The sequence below is a fragment of the Saimiri boliviensis genome, chromosome 5 (genome assembly GCF_048565385.1).
Source record: "Saimiri boliviensis isolate mSaiBol1 chromosome 5, mSaiBol1.pri, whole genome shotgun sequence".
In the NCBI taxonomy this organism is placed as follows: domain Eukaryota; kingdom Metazoa; phylum Chordata; class Mammalia; order Primates; family Cebidae; genus Saimiri; species Saimiri boliviensis.
In genome coordinates, this window is record NC_133453.1 from 98,490,383 (window position 1) to 98,510,950 (window position 20,568).

General features: G+C 33.9%; 1 protein-coding gene across 3 annotated transcripts in view; it reads left to right on the forward strand.

Moving 5' to 3' along the window:
• The window catches only part of LRP1B (LDL receptor related protein 1B), a 1,884,038-nt gene that overhangs the window by 1,787,003 nt on the left and 76,467 nt on the right, over nucleotides 1-20,568 (forward strand). For all 3 annotated transcript variants that reach the window (XM_003921997.4, XM_074399735.1, XM_074399736.1), the window contains 4 exons: nucleotides 6,426-6,542; nucleotides 8,255-8,428; nucleotides 10,045-10,170; nucleotides 17,289-17,453. In XM_003921997.4, the coding sequence (XP_003922046.1) occupies nucleotides 6,426-6,542; nucleotides 8,255-8,428; nucleotides 10,045-10,170; nucleotides 17,289-17,453 (582 nt within the window). The remainder of the gene's footprint in view (nucleotides 1-6,425; nucleotides 6,543-8,254; nucleotides 8,429-10,044; nucleotides 10,171-17,288; nucleotides 17,454-20,568) is intronic.

The window sequence follows — 20,568 nt, forward strand, 5'->3', positions numbered from 1 at the left end:
TTGAGTCAAATAATATGTGCCTTCACATGACACACTTATTATTAGTTATTGGGCACTGTATAAGACACAATAAATATAATATATGTTCTGTTTCAATCAAGTATGTGGCAGTTGAGTAACCAGCTCTATGAAAGCAGGAACATAAACTCTTTTTGCTGAGAATAATGGCTTCCAGGTCCATCCATGTCCCTGAAAAGGACATAATCTCATTCCTTTTTATGGCTGCATAGTATTCCACAGTGTACATGTACCACATTTTTTTTTATGCAGTCTATCATTGATGTGCATTTGGGTTGATTCCAATTCCTTTGCTATTGTGAACAGTGCTGTGATGAATATATGCATGTATGTATCTTTATAATACAATTATTTATGTTCTTTTGGGTGTATACCCAGCAATGGGATTGCTGGGTCAAATAATATTTCTGATTCTAGGTGTTTGAGGAATTGCCACACTGTTTTCCACAATGGTTGAACTAATTTACATTCTGACCAACAGTGTAAAGGTGGTCCTATTTCTCCACAGCCTCATCAACATCTATTGTTTCTTTTTTTTTTTTTATTGTATTTTAGGTTTTGGGGTACATGTGATGAACATGCAAGATTGTTGCATAGGTACACACATGGCAGTGTGCTTTGCTGCCTTCCGTCCCCTCACCTGTATCTGTCATTTCTCCCCATGATATCTCTTCCCACCTCCCCACCCCCCCACCCCTCCCCCATTTCCCCCCAACGGACCCCAGTGTGTAGTGCTCCCCTCCCTGTGTCCATGTGTTCTCATTGTTCAACACCCGCCTATGAGCGAGAATATATGGTGTTTGATTTTCTGCTCTTGTGTCAGTTTGCTGAGAATGATGGTTTCCAGGTTCATCCATGTCCCTACAAAGGACGTGAACTCATCGTTTTTGATGGCTGCATAATATTCCATGGTGTATATGTACCACATTTTCCCTATCCAGTCTATCATCGTTGGGCATTTGGGTTGGTTCCAGGTCTTTGCTATTGTAAACAGTGCTGCAATGAACATTCGTGTCTTAACTTTTTAATAATTGCCATTCTGACTAATGTGAGATGCTATCCCACTGTTCTCCTGATTTGCATTTCTCTAATAATAGTGCTGTTGAGCTTTTTTTCATATGTTTGTTGGCCACATGCATGTCTTGTTTTGAAAAGTGTCTGTTGATGTCTTTGCCTACTTTGTACTGAGGTTGTTTTTTTTCTTGTAAATTTAAGTTCCTTGTAGATTCTGAATTTATATCTTTGTCACATGGGTAGATTACAAAAAGTTTCTCCCATTCTGTAAGTTGTCTGTTCACTCTGATAGTTTCTTTTGCTGTGTAGAAGCACTATTAGTTAAATTAGATCACATTTGTTATTTTTTTTTTTAATTTTCTTACAATTGCTTTTGGTATCTTTATCATGAAATCTTTGCCTGTGCCTATGTCCTGAATAGTATTTCCTAAATTTTCTTCTAGGATTTTTATAGATTTGGGTTTCCCATTTAAGTCTTTAATCCATCTTAAGTTAATTTTTGTATAAGGTGTAAGGAAGGGATCCAGTTTCAATTTTTTGCACATGGCTATCCAGTTCTCCTAGCACTATTTGTTAAATATGGACTTCTTTCCCCATTGCTTGCTTTTGTCAGGTTTGTTGAAAATCAGATGGTTGTAAATGTGTAATCTTATTTATGAGCTCTCTCTTTGTTCCATTGGTCTATGTGTCTGTTTTTGTACCAGTACCATGGTGTTTTGGTTACTGTAGCTTTGTAGTATAGTTTGAAGTCAGGTAATGTGATGCCTCCAGCTTTATTCTTTTTGCTTAGAATTATCTTAGCTACATGGGCTCTTTTTTGATTCCATATTATTATTATCATTACTATTATTTTTGAAACAGAGTCTTGCCCTGTTACCCAGGCTGGAGTGCAGTGGCACAATTCTGGTTCACTCCAGCCTCTGCCTTCCAGGTTCAAGCAATTCTCCTGCCTCAACGTCCCAAGTAGATGGGATTAGAAGCACCCACTACCATGCCCAGCTAGTTTTTGTATTTTTAGTAGAGGCAGGGTTTCACCATGTTGGCCAGGCTGGTCTTGAACCCCTGATCTCAAGTGATAAACCCACTTCAGCTGCTCAAAGTTCTGGGATTATAGGTGTGAGCCACCACATCTAGGCCCTATAAATCTTAAAGTATTTTTTTTTCTTTTTCTAATTTAGTGAAAGATATCAATGATCGTTTAACTGGAATAGCATTACATTTATAAATTACTTTGGGTAGTATGGACATTTTCACAATATTTATTCTTTTTATCCATGAGCATGGTGTGTTTTTCCGTCTCTTTCTGTTTTCTCTGATTTATTTGAGCAGTGGTTTATAGTTCTCCTTGAATAGGTCCTTCATTTCTCTTGTTAGCTGTATTTCTAAGTATTTTGTTGTCTTTGTAACAATTGTGAATGTGAGTTCATTCATGATTTGGCTCTCTGCTTGTCTATTGTTAGTGTATAGGAATGCATGCGATTTTTGCGTATTGATTTAGTATCCTAAGACTTTCGTGAAGTTGCTTATCAGCTTAAGAAGCTTTTGAGCTAAGAAAATGGGGTTTTCTAGATATAGGATCATATGATCTGCAAACAGAGATGGTTTGCCTTTCTCTCTTCCTATTTGAATACTCTTTATTTATTTCTCTTGCCAGATTGCTGTGGCCGGAAATTTCAGTACTATGTATAATAGCAGTGGTGAGAGAGGGCATTCTTGTCTTGTGCTACTTTTCAAGGGAAATGCTCCCACTTTTGCCATTCAGTGTGATATTGGCTATGGGTTTCTCATAAACGGCTCTTCTTATTTTGAGGTTTGAGGAGCATGAACTCTTTTGTTGTTTGCTCTGTACATTGTACCTGGCAGTGAGTGGTACAGGGGAGATACCCATGAGTATGCAGGGTGTCAGACAAGGACACTTTCCAGCTTTGCATCTAGTAAGGAGGGTATGTAGTATTACATCAGTTTGATTTCAAACGATATTCTTTGATATTTAACTATATTATTTGATATTTAAACTATGTATTTTGATATTTAACTATACAAATTACATTCTTTGATATTTAAAAGCATATTTATGTTGCCTCCTATCTCCTCCAAATTGCAGCAATTTCTAAGAAAATAAATAACTACATACTGGCCCTGGAGCACTCATAATTGTTTGATTCATTAAGCGAATTCATTGGCCAACACAAGTTCTCTAATTAAATAAAGTGTATATAAATGTTAGGATTATTGTACTGTTACTTCAATTTAGTTTACCAACACTGTTATAAACAGATGGGTGTGTGTGTGTGTGTGTGTGTGTGTGTGTGTGTGTGTGTGTATGAAAAATAAGTTTGTGTGTATGTGTGTATAAAAACATAACTTTAATGTAGTTTCTAATCTAAAACTTGAAGTAGGCAACTGAACTCAAAAAATACCTCTAAAACTTTTAAAAATAAATTTATCATAACAGTTTGTATCTAGTTTTTTCCCCCCACTTTGGCTCCTTGTATCACCTCTTAAATTAAGAATATAGTAGTTTACACTTGATGATTATTACTATCTTACAAATCTTGGCTTTCCATTAAAACAGAATGTTAAAATCTTTTTCTCCATTTCTGAAAAACAGTGATTTAAATTTATTGTTCTCTCCAAGTCCTGCCTCTTAAAAATCAATGTGTTACATATTATAGTCATTTCGTATAACATTTTGTTTTTTTCCATTTTCTTTTTTTCTTTCATTTGTTCCAGCCTATGATGGAAATAGGGAAACTAGTAGATCTTAGAAAATTTTAAAGTTCAACAAAAGTGAAATTTAAAATCCAAAAGTGTAATAGTAGTCTTGATATCAAGGGAGATGTAAAGCAAATGACTACATGATTAGCTCCATTATCTTGTGTCACTAAAACTTAGTGAGCCTATGTCTTTATCTTTTATAAACCTTTCAAACTGTGATTCCATTATACTTGATTACAAGAAATATGGCATTTTATTTCTAATTTTCTGTGGTTCTATTGACTTGGTTCCAAATATTCATCTTTCCCTGTTCAGGTAAGAATGAGTTTCTTGAGAATTGATTTTTCCCCCATTTTATTATTGGTTCTTTATTACAGAACAAAAGAAGTTGTGATATTTTAAAGATAGACATGAACTTGTTCATTCATATAAACTTGATTCTCATCCTATAACAGAAAAAGTTAGTTGATTCCTTTATTAACTTTTTAATTTAGAAGTCTATCTCTTTTATTAAAGGGCTTAATAAAAAAATCAAAATTATCGATTTGTGGATTTTCTGGAGTATAAATTCCACTCATCTATAAACTTTGTTATATAATTTTTATCTAGTTGTATTCCATCCAATAATACAAACTATGGACAGAGCTGATAAAGATGGGTATGTCTTAGACCAACCTAGACCAATAATGCAATATATGACACTTTTGAGAACTTTTTACTGCCTCTGAGTCTGAAAAACAATATTGTTGATTAAATTGGATTACATACTCATTGTTTTTTTTTTTTTTCCATGATTGCCAATATTAATACTTTTAAGTATAAAACTAATGTTATCAGGAACAGGTTTTTGTTTTAGCTACTTCATTATTGTAGCACATTGGTAAAGGAGAGAGAAACATGTTTTTAACCCTTCTCAGTCAGCTGTTTTGAACTATAGGAGCAGCAGCAAAAAACATTGGATAATTTGTGGTTCATATTACTCATAATTCTGTGTGAAAATGCAAAAAAATCTCTTTTTACGTGACTTCAAAGAGCAAATTACTCATTGAGCAGAAACCGGTAAAACAAGGACCACTTGCTTAATTGTTAAATTATTTCTCATAATCTGGTCACGCATGGTACATCTCTATACATTACTTGAGGAACAAAATATTTAGTTTGATTACACATAGGCTAAATATTTATAATTAATTGAATAATTATTCACAAATGATTTCCAACATGGATTATTTATATTCTGATTATTAAGTCTTGGTTCAGTTACACAGGAATGAAGGTCTAGCACAGACTCAAAAGTACCTTTCATTTAGTTGCCTTGCCATTAAAATATACTGCAGTTGCTTATTCAATGTTCTGACTGGGAAAGCTCTTCAGTTGCCTCAGGTATATAACTGCATTGTTCTTTCAGGGTATGCAGTATGTCATATTTAGACATTAGCTATGCCACAAAAATTAATCTACAGCAGTGAAGATTTATTATAGAATTCCTGAGTCACACATAATACTCCTCCATATTTAAGGAATTTTACTTTCTTAGATATTCTGTATGTTGAGGATATCTTACAAAAATATACTGAATGGATTTTAATCACATTCATGAAATCAAAAATTAGAACTAAAACAGTAGAAAAATATTATTTTTAATGTATATTATTTCAGTCCATTATCATTCACTGACATCTACCTATGATAAAAATGAAGACAGTCTCAGAGAAAATTAATTTAAGCATCACTAGAAATTTAATTGACAACTTTCCTTTTATTCTTCTCTACCATAAACATCAATCTATTTATTATTATTATTATTATTTTTATTTTTATTTTTATTTTTAAGACAGGGTCTCACTCTGTTGCTTAGACTGGAGTGCAATGGTGTGATCTCCACTCACTGACCTCTGCCTCCCAGGTTCAAGTAATTCTCCTGCCTCAGCCTCCTGAGTAGCTGGGTTGCAGGCATGCACCACAACACCCGGCTAAGTTTTGTGTTTTTAGTAGAGATGTGGTTTCACCATGCTGGCCAGGCTGAACTCAAACTCCTGACCTTGTGATCTGCCCCCCTTCGCCTCCCGAAGTGCTGAGATTACAGATGTGACCCGCTACACCTGGGCAACATCAATCTTTAGTCACATTAACTTCAGCATGTACACAGATGTCCAATAACACTGTCAGCCAATTGTTAATGGGTTAAAATGTCTTTAATTAAGTACATGAACCTTTTATATTCTGAGAACTATACTTTCTTGAAAAAATTAAAAATACAAATAATTACACTAACTCATTTTAAATAATGGTTGGATAAATGATTTAAGTAATGAATTCATTCTCTTTACAATACAAAGGCGAAAATGAAATTAGGGAAAAGTCTATTAGAGAATAGCTATAATTAAGCAACCATAAATCCCGGTAGAAGGGATAGTTGGGGCAGATTTTCCAATGTGAAACAAGACTTTTGCTAGAGTTTGTTAAGTAAATGCCATGTACTCTGAACCCATGTATTTGAGATAAAGACTGAGTCATTTTTTCTGATTTCTACAGTATCATGATGGGCACTGGGTACTTTCTATGATGCACGAAGACAAATGTCATCTGTAATTACACAATAAGAAGCAAAAATATGATTTTGAATAATTTCAAATTTGTTTGCACTATTTGTCTTGTATGTGTTGATTTTGCAGGTTTGGCTGTGGATTATTTTAGTGAACGCATATATTGGGCTGACTTCGAGCTCTCCATCATTGGCAGTGTTCTGTATGATGGCTCTAATTCAGTAGTCTCTGTCAGCAGCAAACAAGGTTTGTGAAGTGCTTTTGTCTTCATTTTTGATTGTTACTGAGAGTGTTAAATACTAATACATAAATGTAAGTATGAATGCTTTGCATTCTGGATTTCCTTAAATTCTTTCTACTTTCAATTTATAACTCTTACTGGTAATTAAAATGTTCATACCTACCGGAAAAACAAAGAGGCCAGGACAGAATTTTGTCCATCTTGACTTGGACAAACGTGGCCACTGCTGCCCAGATTCAGAAAATAATTTTATTCTGTGGCTTCCATGCTATTCCATTCTGTGAAGATCACTTATAGTAGTCAAGATCAGCACCTGTGAACACTAACTTTTATTTCAAATTGCAATGATAACAAGCCAAAAATGAGATACTGTATGTAGCAAAATATCACAGTGACGATTGTTACCCTTATTCATATAAACAGCAATGTGTCAAAAATGACCATTTAACTGTACCACCAGTGACCACCCAATCAACTGTGCTCTTCCGTTGCTAGATCTTTTTTATACCCACCTCTCTGCCTGCCTCCTATTTTTTACTGTCTCATTTTTTTCCAGCTCCCTTCTGTTCCTCACACTTTTTTTTCTGCCTGCTGTCTCAGTTCTTTCTGCTGAATCTAATTTCTCCGCTTTCTGTTTTACTTTCTTTTCCCTGCTTCAACCCCTTCCCACAATTTTTTGTAACCACAAATTATTCATCATACCCATTTGAAATTTTTATACTTGCATGTTATATATTTACTGAATATGCGTTTGCTTTCTGTTTTTTTTTTTTTTAACACAAATGGGGAAATTGAAAGAAAAACAATTAAATCAATTTTTTGTTGTACCTTTGCCTAAAGTGTGTGTGGGTTTTTTTTTTTTTTTTTTTTCCTATCAATGACCTCAGATGAAAAAAAAATTCCTCTTCCCTATAATCAATTACAATGAAGTTAACTTGGCTTTAGTGCAGATTTTACTATTTCATGAAATCACTAAGAAAAATATACAAATACAAAGGCACTTTACAACCTCCAGATTATTAGTAAAATATAAGTTCTGTCATTTTATTTGCTACATATTTTAGCTTTAAAAGTTAAAATAATTATTCTTTTGATAAAATCTCTGAAAGTAAGTCACAAAATGTGAATATAATGGTTACTATTATTTTTAGCCAAACTAGTCAGATGAATGATTGTCATTTACCATTTGTTTATTCCATTTCTGAAATGGACAATAGTGATGTCAAATATTTTTGAATTTAGTCTTTAAAATTGATTAATGATTGCTTAATTAATCAGTCATTCAGGCACATAATTTGATCATTTATTTGATTCAGAACACAAACTGAGTTGTTTAAACTGCCTGTTTTTTTGCTACAGATGACACTGGCTTTTTTTTTTTTTTTTTTTTTTTTTTTTTTTTTTTTTTTTGGTCAACTGTATAGCATAGAGGATTAGTCTGCAAATAATAAACCCTAGCAAATGCTTTGTGATAGTAAAGATGATTAAAGTGATGATGGAAGTGTATTTTTATATTTTGAGTGGCATATTTACTATATTGCATATCCTTACTTTAGATATATTAATTCTAAGAACTTCATAGCTAATATAAATATTCCAATCCTGAAAGTTTATTTTTAAATAGTAATAAGATTTTCAATATAGTCTTGGAAAACATAGTTTTAAAAGTCTGAGTATGTACATTAAAACTTTAATAACCACCTTTTTCAAATTCCAGGCTTATTACATCCACATAGGATCGATATCTTTGAAGATTACATATATGGAGCAGGACCTAAAAATGGTGTATTTCGAGTACAAAAATTTGGCCATGGTTCAGTAGAATATTTAGCTTTAAATATTGATAAAACAAAAGGTGTTTTGATATCTCATCGTTATAAACAACTGAACTGTAAGTATCATATGTTACGAAGTTATCTATATTGGTAATTCTTTCTTATATCTCTCACGAATGTATTTTTAAATATATTAACTATGTAACTGTCTGAACCCCAGTAAGCTAAGTAACTTTGATTTTGATGTCCCTAGACTTTTTCAGTTACCGAAGTCAAAATATAGATATTTTAATTCTGCCGTAACAGAGAAAATTTTCAGCATTTGGCCAAGTTTTCTTGAAATTAAAATGGTCTTTGTTACAATAATCTGCTATTCTGCTTCTAAAATTCTTAATAGAACTTTGTGAGTATATAGATGAACTATACAAGTAAGAAAATTTATTTGTTCATCATTTTGACTCTTACTGCTAACCACAAGTAATTACCATAGTATTAACCTTCTGTTCTTAAATATATACAAAAAGAACTCTTTCCAAGAGTTGTGTGTTTTCTCTGATGTATTGCATATGACTTATTATTGTTACTCTCCCTCCTAGGAAGGAGTGGATAAATCATTGACTTTTTTTTATAATTACTCTTTATGGCAAGTGAAATGGATTTTATCTTGTTTGGTGCATTTATTTGGAAAGTTAGCAATTGGTGTTTATTCAAATCAGTTCTCACAACAGAATAAAACAAAATATAGTTTCCTAAAAGTCCTCAAATTCTATCCAAGGTCTTGCTGCTCTTTACCAATAATTTGTCATACAAGTTTCCAAGGTTAATATGAGGACACTTTCTCTCATCCTCTAGTTTTGTTTAATTCATATTCATAGTTGAATATTGCCACATTCGTGGAAAGTAAATAATTAAAACCCTGTCTTGAATATAATAGGCATTTGAATAGTGGTTCTTACAGAAAAAAAAAAGAAAAAGAAAAAGAAAAAAGCCACTCTCATAGTCACCAGCTCAGCTACCTAGGTACCATTCCTGCTTAATTATTTTCTAATGAAATAATCTCTAGGAAAGGTCAAATATCAGTTATGACAGCAAAGGCTGTACACTGGATAAAAATTTAAACAAAAATACATATGGCATATATTCACATATGCACGCAAACTCCTACTTGATGGAAAGGAAGCCATTTTAGACATTTTTTAAGTCGTAGTTTTAATTTGTTTTTACCTTGTACTGAAAAGTTACATATGCATTTTAATCATTTGTGTTAATAAATAAAAGGTGGAGGGGAGGCCTTTGTTTGTTTGTTTGTTTGTTTGTTTTTTGTTAGAACAGCTCTGTGAAGATCTAAAATTAAAATTAGATCCCTCAAAACTTCCATTGGCTTTAATTTTCGACAGAGCCCCAATGGTACTTCAGGTTCTAAGACCAACTCTTATGCCAAAAGCAATTAGCCAGAAGCAAGGGTAACAAAGTATATTTAAATAATTTATCCTCTCTTTTGGAAAACGTGAGTATGACAAACTTACTATTAATGATGAACATTGGGTAGTAATTTTTCTTCACTTATAAAGGAGAATTATGACATTGAGTAAGATACTCCCAGTGGAAATTTGATGTGATTACTTTTCAACATTGCTAATTAATCATTTCACCTTATTTGATTTTATGCTTTTGAAGCCTATTGTATCTATATTTACACATTTCTTTGTTTTCTTTTCTTTTGTTTAACCAGTACCCAATCCATGCTTGGATTTAGCATGTGAATTTCTCTGCTTGCTAAACCCTTCTGGGGCCACTTGTGTGTGTCCAGAAGGAAAATATTTGATTAATGGCACCTGCAATGATGACAGCCTGTTAGGTAGGTATAGTTCATTATTCTGTAAATAATGAATTAATCCTTATCATGAAATTTTACAACTAGGGAAACTGAGTACAGTTATCTGTTTTATCATAAATTTAGCTACCTTGATAGCAGTGGTTCTTGAATGCCTGTGTAAACTATTCTTTCCTCTGGAGAAGACTTCTATTCACAAAGACATTTGTTCACAAAGCAGCAATGAACACCTACAGGCACTTAACAAGAGATCAAGAACTGTGAAGTCACTCAGAGACCCCAAAAAAAATTTTTATGTAACTCTTGTTGTATTAGATAAGACAGTAATCTTTTTTAAGAACAACATTCTGTTATGGGTTTAAACTCAGCCCCAAAATCTGTTTATTTATTTAATACATTCATATTGAATACCTCTTGTGTGACAAAGGCCAACTTAAAAATTGAGAATTAATCTGAAAACCAAAGTTTAGCTTCTGTGTGAAATGGAACTTATAATACTGCTACAGCTACTGCTGCTACTGCTACTATTACCACAAATAACAATAATAATAATAATAATAATAATAATAATAATAATAATAAATATTTTGAGGGCTTATGAACAAGGAAGAATGATAATGTAAAACCTAAAAACTAACTTAGAAACAAAACTGATAAGATTTTTTCATTTATGTAGTTTGTATTTCAGAAGCTAGAAGCTGGAGTAATAAATAAAAATTCAAACATTATTTCAGATGTTAAATATTAAATGACAAAAAATAAAATAAAATAAAACACAAAACAGTGTGATAGCAAAGGGAAAGAACATATGTCTCTTGAATATCCAGCTAGACTGACAATAAATAAGTCTCCTCACATTCAAGACATTAGCTATAGTGGGAAGAAATATTGTTACTAAAAGAAAAGAAAATCCACACGTAGTACTTTTTAAAATTATTTTATTTTATGTATTTATTTATTCTTATTGAGATGGAGTCTTGCTCTCACCCAGACTGGAGTGCAGTGGCACGATTTTGGCTCACTGCCACCTCCACCTCCTGGGTTCAAGCAATTCTCCTGCCTCAACCTCCTAACTGGGACTACAGGTGTGTGTCACCACGCTTGGATACATTTTGTTTTGTTTTGTTTTGTATTTTTAGTAGAGACAGGGTTTTGCCATGTTGGCCAGCCTGGTTTCGAACCCCTGACCTCAGGTGATCTGCCCACCTCGGCCTCCCAAAGTGCTGGGATTACAGGGGTGAACCACCACACCCAACCACAGGTACTAAGTTTTATGTCACAGTCACAAAGGCAGTGCTCTTCCCAGGTGCGGTGGCTCATACCTGTAATCACAGCACTTAGGGAAGCAGAGGTCAGAGGATAACTTGAGCCCAGGGGTTCGAGACCTGCCTGGACAATGTAGCAAGTACCCATTCTCCACAAAAAGGGAAAAAAATAAAAATGCAGTGCTCCAAAATCACTTGAGGGTCACAGCAAACATTTTCCAACAAGGAACAAACATTATTCATGCCAGGGGTTGTTACCTGTTATATTTCCCTCTGCTAGAATGTACTCCTGACATGGACTCTGTCTCTTTACCCTCAGTCAGCATCTCCACCCCTGCATGATTTTCTTCTTGTTTTCTGATGACGGTTACATTCAATTTGAAGACTTTTGCCCTTTATAAGGCAGTCAATCTCTAAAACCATTATAGTACTTTCATTTATTATATACCCTTTAAGCATTGGATATGCAGAGCTGAACGGGTTGAAATGATGACTTGGTATATAATGTAAGCACCAATAAATAGATATTGATGTGGACAGTGACACAAGCCCCAGAAGAAACAGAGTTAGAACTATTATGAGACTTCAGATTATTCTTCAAATAGGGGATCAGTCCAAATTTCCTATAGGATATGACATTTAAGTAAGGTCTACAAAGGCAGATTGGGTTGAGATTAAATGGGAAGGAGGGAGGAGGACACAGAGACAGAAAAAGTGTCTGAGAAGATATGGAAACATGGTATGTAAAGAAAATAATGAGTCATTCATTTTAGTTAGTGTGTAGAAGTGTGAAGCCCGGTTTTGAGTAATAAGGTTGGAAAGTTCATAACAGAGAGCTAACTGTGAATCATGATCGGTATTTTGGATGGGCACTTTGGTGCCAATTACTGAAAAGGATGCCATTATGGCATGAGGATGCTCCCTTTCCTCTACCCGTTCTCTCAGTCAGCGAAGCTGTTATCTCAACGCTGGGGAGAATAAGAGAAATCAAGTGAACGTTTCCGAACATTGTTAGTACCACTTTCTCGAACGCTGTTCTGACTATGTCATAGAGGTAAACACTGCAAAGGTACCTATTCCACTTCACCTCTCAGAAACAGATTCTTTAAATGTGAACAACTTTTCTATAGAAATGTCATACCTTCGGCAGTTTCACGTAATCCCTTACCCATCGGCCTCACAGGTGCCTCCTGTGGACTGGGTCTACTTAGAAAATTCGAGAGGTACCTAGGACAGAAATGAGGGTTATACACACAAATGAACTAATAATGCTACCAAGGGAATTTTACACTGCCTCCGATGGTACAAGTATTTTTTTTTTAGAGTCAAGTTTCAGACAGTTTTTGTTGGTTTTCCTTTCCTCTTTGATGTAATCCCGTTGCCGCTCTCTCTTCTATGTGATCCTCCTCCATTCCTCTTGGTTTAGTCCAAATTATGTATGCAAGAAACTAAACTCTCGGAATACCTTGCAAGGATCTGACCTAGTGCAGGGCTGAGATGAAACTTTAGATTAGCTCAAGGTCCACCACTTAAATGACTTTGTTATTCTTGGATTTTATACTATACCTGCCTCCCTTGGTCTCAGTTTATCCTATATAACATTGAGTTAATAATAAATACTACTGCGCCGGGCGCAGTGGCTCAAGCCTGTAATCCCAGCACTTTGGGAGGCCGAGGCGGGTGGATCACGAGGTCGAGAGATCGAGACCATCCTGGTCAACATGGTGAAACCCCGTCTCTACTAAAAAAAAAAATACAAAAAATTAGCTGGGCATGGTGGTGCGTGCCTGTAATCCCAGCTACTCAGGAGGCTGAGGCAGGAGAATTGCCTGAACCCAGGAGGCGGAGGTTGCGGTGAGCCGAGATCGTGCCATTGCACTCCAGCCTGGGTAACAAGGGCGAAACTCCGTCTCAAAAAAAAAAAAAATAAATAATAATAATAATAATAAAATAAAATAAAAAAATAAATACTACTAATATTACTATCACTGACAGTGGTAATAATACTACATATCTTGAAAATATATGAGGAAAACATAATTCTATGTATATTTGTGTATATATATATTTATTTATTTAATCTTCACATTTTATTATCTAGTAATTTCCCCTACTTTACAGATAAAATGGCAGCATTAGAAGCTCATTTGATTGTCTAACATTCCTTAGTAAATTCCCAGGGTGAATGTAGGTGATCCACTCTGTTGATCATCATACAATACATCCCAGTGTCTCTGTGTCACCCAGAGAACCCATTTCCAGAGTTATTGGAAATTCTAGCGATAACATGCATAGAAAAGGTATCACAATACCTTGCAAAAAGTAAACACATAGCCCTTTAAAATCAATATGTCACTTTGAAGTAGATAAGACAATGAAACAAGGGTTTTTTTTTTTTGCTCCGTTAAATCACCAAATTGTATCATTTTGTATTTGAAAGAAGAAATCTTGCTTATCTAAATACACAATTATCCACGATCTAAAACTTTCTTTGGAGATGTGTTTTGCTCTCTCAACCTTGCTTAAAAGGCATAGTTTCAGAAACCTTAAATCCCATTCTTGTAATTTAAGAGAAAATCCTACATTTAGTCAAAGTGATAAAAACACTCAAATTAGCTTTTATACCTATAGGTCTTGAAAAATAAACATTTTGAACGACTTCAATTGGAACATAAATGAGTGGATTTCAGAATTATTGATTAGTGAAGATAAATGCCAGTTATATTTTTCTGACATTAACTTTTGCTATAGTCAATCTTTTCATTTCTTTATAATTATTTGCCGCCTTCTCGCTGCTATTGTTAAATGATGAGCACCCGGAACATTTTTAATCTTCATGTAAGAAATTTGAAATTCAAATATTACTAATTCTTGGGGAAGTGTTCACCTGCTTTTTCCTATAGTTGATTACAGTTGCTGGAGGTTGGCTTCTGGGGTGATTTAGTTATTGACAAAAGCAGCTTTCTTTTTCATGATGGAACCATTATTATGGGTTTTGAAAGAATGTAACTCTACTTCCGTTTCATCAGGCAGTGTTGTACTTTTAAATTTCTGGTTCCTAATGAGGCGTGTTATAGTAATGTGCATGCCCCAACATATAGAGATTTTGAATATTCTTGTGATTTTCTTAGAATTTACAGGTAAAAATGAGTACCCCATAATAATCCCACATATGATTATAATGCCTTAAATGTTTATCTTTACTGTTCACGTTCATAACCTTTATTAGGACAAATAATGTTGACTGAGTTAGAAAGGTTTTGATAAATTTTAAATTAAACAAGCGTATTTCCACTGTGCATAGTTCTTAGGAGGCTGACCTCTGTATTCAATTATTTGCTGGAGATTCCCACTTATATCTGCATAAATATCTTCAATTTAGTAAGCCAACTTGAAACCACCCCTCCATTTCCTGACCTCCTTATGTTCCCTTCTAATTCTCCTGGTCAGAAACTGAAGAATCATCCTTAATTTTCCCTCATTTTTCTTCACATAACACTGCCGTGATTTTTTTTAACCTCTGAATGGCCTTTAGAATACATCCACATTTATCTATCCCATATTAGTCTATTTTGGGTCAGCATCTTACCTATCATGGATAATGTACACAAAGTTCTGAGAGTCTCCCTGCTTTTTTAAGCTGCTAATTGAACCCCTACCAGTACATTACCTTCCAAGACACCACATTACTTTTGGAGTAGAATCTAAAATCCATGGCTCTTCTCTTACTCTCTGCTTATATCTTCAAAAACACTTAGCTATTGTAATTCCTTTCTTTACCCTCTCCAGTCCAGGTCCACTCACAGTGACTTCCATTCATTTCCTCCAGTGCTCACCCATAGATGCTATTCTACTGGCGCTCCATCCGCAGTAACCCTGTGGGCATTCAGTCAGTAATGCTGAATAAGAATGCTACTTGCTTACTTTAACAAATGAGTGTATTAATCGCCTGTTGAAATTCCACAGTACACCTTGGACACCAACTGTCAGCTCTTCATCTTTCTCCCAGTCTAGATACAATAGATAAGGGCTGGAAGTCAAATTTTCATTTGTGTATGTATCTGCATGGTACATATTTACACTTATGTACTTAATATTTACAGAGTTTTATAATTTTATATTTTATATTTATTCCAATTTCTTATTTACTATTCTTAAAAACCTGAGATAACTTGTGTATTTATCATTAAGGACATTTTAAGGTGAAGTAGATGAGGCTCAAATCAGGTAACTTGTATGCGTAGTAAGCAGCAGAACTAGTACCTAAACACAGGTTTCATTATACCACTGTACTCTTTTAAAAATTACAAACTTTAGGCCGGGCGCGGTGGCTCAAGCCTGTAATCCCAGCACTTTGGGAGGCCGAGACGGGTGGATCACGAGGTCGAGAGATCAAGACCATCCTGGTCAACAAGGTGAAACCCCGTCTCTACTAAAAATACAAAACATTAGCTGGGCATGGTGGTGCGTGCCTGTAATCCCAGCTACTCAGGAGGCTGAGGCAGGAGAATTGCCTGAACCCAGGAGGCGGAGGTTGCGGTGAGCCGAGATCGCGCCATTGCACTCCAGCCTGGGTAACAAGAGCGAAACTCCGTCTCAAAAAAAAAAAAAAAAAAAAAAAATTACAAACTTTAGTAATCTCAATCTGAAGCCTGCCTACATGGCAGTGTATTTGAAACCTTTCTCTGCAATGAGGTGAGTCTCAGACATGTATGGCACTGCTGACAGGTCTTGTTTATGACAGTGGACATGATACTTGAATCATTGTGTCATTTGAAGTCACTGAGGTGTTTTAAGATGCTCTTGAAATCATTGCAGTGATATATTCAAGCTTCTGTCATGTATGTGCCAGTGCATCTTGAATAAGGACTATAGATTGTTTTGATTTTACCTACTTTAACTATAAAATAGACATTACTATAGTAAAGGGCATATTCTAGAATATAATGCTTATTACAACTTTGTCAATCAGTTTTGTTCCATTGAACACTGTATGTTGCTCAAAGCAAAGCAGTATTTTGTAATGGAGAAGTCCATTTCTGTCAATATGCACAGAAAAATAACCTTGAAAATGATTCCAAACCTATCTTTATCGTAAATCATACTTGCCAAATTGTTAAAAATAATTTTGCTACCCTAAGGAATGTCCAATCTTTTTATTCTCAGTCAAAATGTTATTAAGTAGGTATATTGTACAGAATCATTTGGGACAAATGTTACATATGGAAATGTTTCTGTCACTATTGTATCACCAACTTGTACTAAATCTCACTGACTTTAGTTTGGGACATTTATATGTGCTTAATAAGGACCAACATAGTGAGACCCTGTCTCTACAAAAAAAAAAAAAAAAAAAAAAAAAAAAAAAAAAAAAAAAAAAAAAAAAATTAATAGTTGGCCAAGTGTGTTGGTGCACACTATAGTCTCAGCTACTTGGAAAGTGGAGGTGGGAGGATCACTGGAGCCCAGGGCGTTGAGGCTGCAGTGAGCCATGTCTATGCCGCCACTGCCCACCAGTCTGGGTGACAGAGCAAGGTCCTGTCTCAATAAAATAAAGGAAGAAGACAAAAATACATGACTTTTACAAAGTTTCAGTTAGTTTTATTATTGAATATTTTACAAATATAAGACAAGATTAATAATGCTTTAAGTTTAAAGAAGAATATACATTATTTTAGTATGTATATTTGCCATTTACCATTCAACAACTGGAATCTGTTTTCCAAAAGTACTTTTTTTTTTTCTACTTTTGTACTTAGGGTAATTATTTTATGGAAACAAAAGATCCTAATATTGAAATGCTGTATCTATTTGAATTACTTTTATTCAGTTACTCCCTGAAAATATGCTAATTTGTTTATTTCTTCTCCTAAACAGATGATTCATGTAAATTAACTTGTGAAAATGGAGGAAGGTGTATTTTCAATGAGAAGGGTGATTTGAGGTGTCACTGTTGGCCTAGTTATTCAGGAGAAAGATGTGAAGTCAACCACTGTACCAACTACTGCCAGAATGGAGGAACTTGTGTACCATCAGTTCTAGGTAAATATTTCAGTGTAATTGCATTTCAAATCTTTTGCATTTTCTTTATGATTGAATGAAAAATAGTTAATGGTACAAATATACTTCCTCCTAATATCTTAATAAAAAATACATTACTACAATATACTAACACAAAATTAAGTCAATGACATTTGTTCTAAACTCAGTATATAAAAGTTCAAGCAAAAAATTTAACAACACTAATGGTCATTACCATGAGTTTGGCATGCACCATATGACAGGCTCAATGTTAATAGAAATTTGCCCCCTGCCTCAGAATGATTAGTAGAGCCAATTTTCCAAGTTTACTATGTTTAACTCCAAAATTTATGTCTTTTTTTTAAATTGTACAAATAGTTTTCCTAATCCTAAAAATCAACTGTTATTGAAAATTAGGATCATTTTAAAGGTAAATAAACTGTAATAGAGAATCTAATAGCATCCTGATTCCCATCTAAAATTGTAACTACTCTTTTGACATTATGCTGTATGGCATCATATGCTTTGAAAATATCAGGCTTCTACATCTTAGGACATAGTTGAGATTATTATTAATTTATGCAATAACCTTGTTTGCAGAAAGTGTTCTGTACAGCACATAAATGAACATAGAAACATATTCTTCTACTGACTTATATTAAATTTAAAATATGTTCCATGAGAAAAAATAACCCCAATGCATAATAAAAATCTAATTTGCAAATTCTAATATTCAGTGTAAGGGATATTATGGAACTATTATAGTGCAATCTGTGCACATTTAATTTTACCACCATAAATGTAAATTTAGTTAGTCAAATGGAAAATCAGTCTATATGGTTTTCACATTCCCCTACATGGTTAATTTTTATCTTCCTGGGAGTTCTCACTGCTTCTATTGTTTATACTACTTTTTTGAAGTATTTAAAGTAGTGTTGGCCGGGCGCGGTGGCTCAAGCCTGTAATCCCAGCACTTTGGGAGGCCGAGGCGGGTGGATCACGAGGTCAAGAGATCGAGACCATCCTGGTCAACATGGTGAAACCCCGTCTCTACTAAAAATACAAAAAAATTAGCTGGGCGTGGTGGCACGTGCCTGTAATCCCAGCTACTCAGGAGGTTGAGGCAGGAGAATTGCCTGAACCCAGGAGGCGGAGGTTGCGGGGAGCCGAGATCGCGCCATTGCACTCCAGCCTGGGTAACAAGAGCGAAACTCCGTCTCAAAAATAAAAAATAAAATAAAATAAAGTAGTGTTAATTGAAATAGCTACATGAAGAATTTTCAGTGTGGATCAGAAAAATCAAGCTGTTTCTGAAATACATTCTAATAGTAAAAGTTTGATAATTTTATGTCTACAAATATTTTTGTATTATTAATTGATAATGAAATTATTCTGACTACTTAATAACATTCTGAAAATATATTCAGAAGTTTGATTAGATTGAAATATAAAAGGCACCAGGAGTCTTACCATATATTTTTATTATGCTAAGGGAAGCTAGTTCATAAAGTATATTCCATTACTACAGGGGAAATTGTGGTACTGGGTCCTTTATTGAATACATAAAAAAGAACCCAGGTTCAAAGAACATGAGTGTGTAGTTTAGTAACACATATAATATCTCCTTTAGGGAAAAAGTTTTCTCATGCAAAATGACTTGTTTGGAAGTTTTATTATTTAATTGGTAACAATTTTCTCATTGAGATAATGAAAACCATTGTGTTATAGCTGGATGATTTATCTATATTTATATTTAGAAATATTTAGGCCAAGAAACAATTTGAAATTCCAAACTATTGCTGTCTATTGAACCTGCAATGCATCCTCAGGGACAAATCTCTACAAAACACTGAATTTGCTGTCCTGTTGATGGATCCTGAGTTGTATATAGATACGGCACAACTTTTAATGTTTAGTTCAAATCATTTGTCTAAAATTTGCTGCAGGCTCAAAATCTGTAGTTCAACTTTATCTGTGCACAAAGTTATTATATCCTGATTTACATAAGTAATATTTTCAGGGAAAAAAATTCAAAATAATAATATGAATGAGTTCTCATATGGATTCAACCTGAGATATGGCCATGTAGTTTATTTTATAGTGTCTAATAACTAATAATTATATAATATCTAATTAAGCCATTTAAAAAGCATTTGCCACTTTTAAAATGTGGTTTTATAAGATATAAAAACATTGTTTGGTATTATAGACTGTAGAACCTCATTATTTCCACACAAATATTAATTTGTTAAACAAATCCCATGAGCAATTCATGAATTTAAACAATGTTGGTTTACTTCGGTTAAGCCTTTTGGCAAATTCCTATGTGGACACTACATAACTAGGGTTTGGGGCAGCCTTAATTAAAATTTATAAGTTTATGACAGTTGTATAGAACAATAATAATTGAACAAAAGAAATGTCACTAGTTAATTAAAAGTACACATCTGTGATGCATAATTAAAAATTTTACATGTAGTAATGAGTTTTTCTCATTCCTTAAGGTTATTTTTTTGTAATAATGAACACTAAAAATAAAATATATTAGCTATATTCATATAAAAAGATACTAAAAATGGGAATATTTTGACATTGATTATATTAATTAGAATCCACGTAGTTCATTTTTATGACCTGCTCATAGGATGATAGATTTAAGCTAAAATTTGCTTTTGACAAAATAATTGAAATCAGAGTAAAGCATAGTATTAATTAGGCATTTATTTTTGAAAGCAGAGAAAATTTTTGAAAGTTTTTATGCATCATAGATATCATTAAAGCATTTATGCTGTTAACAGCTACATTTAATCTTTACTTTTATGAACATTTATTCTCTATGGTATATTCATGATGTTTGGTATTTTCTTACTATTATAGGTCTGTTATTTAGTCTTTTAATATTTATATCGAACTGAGTCAAGCTTTCCTACTCAGTTGATTTAGAGGAATGGAGCGAGAGGGTTTGTACATTTGAGACAACATTCCCAAATAGTTTCTTCCACTCCTAAATTTTGAAGTTATGCAAAGCGGAAGCAGATCTTTGGGAGTTTGAAAATATGCAAAAGTAGAATTAGCTAGGTTAAGAGGTGAAAGTGCAATTTGGGGTATAGTGGGCAATACATTTGAATTGCATATT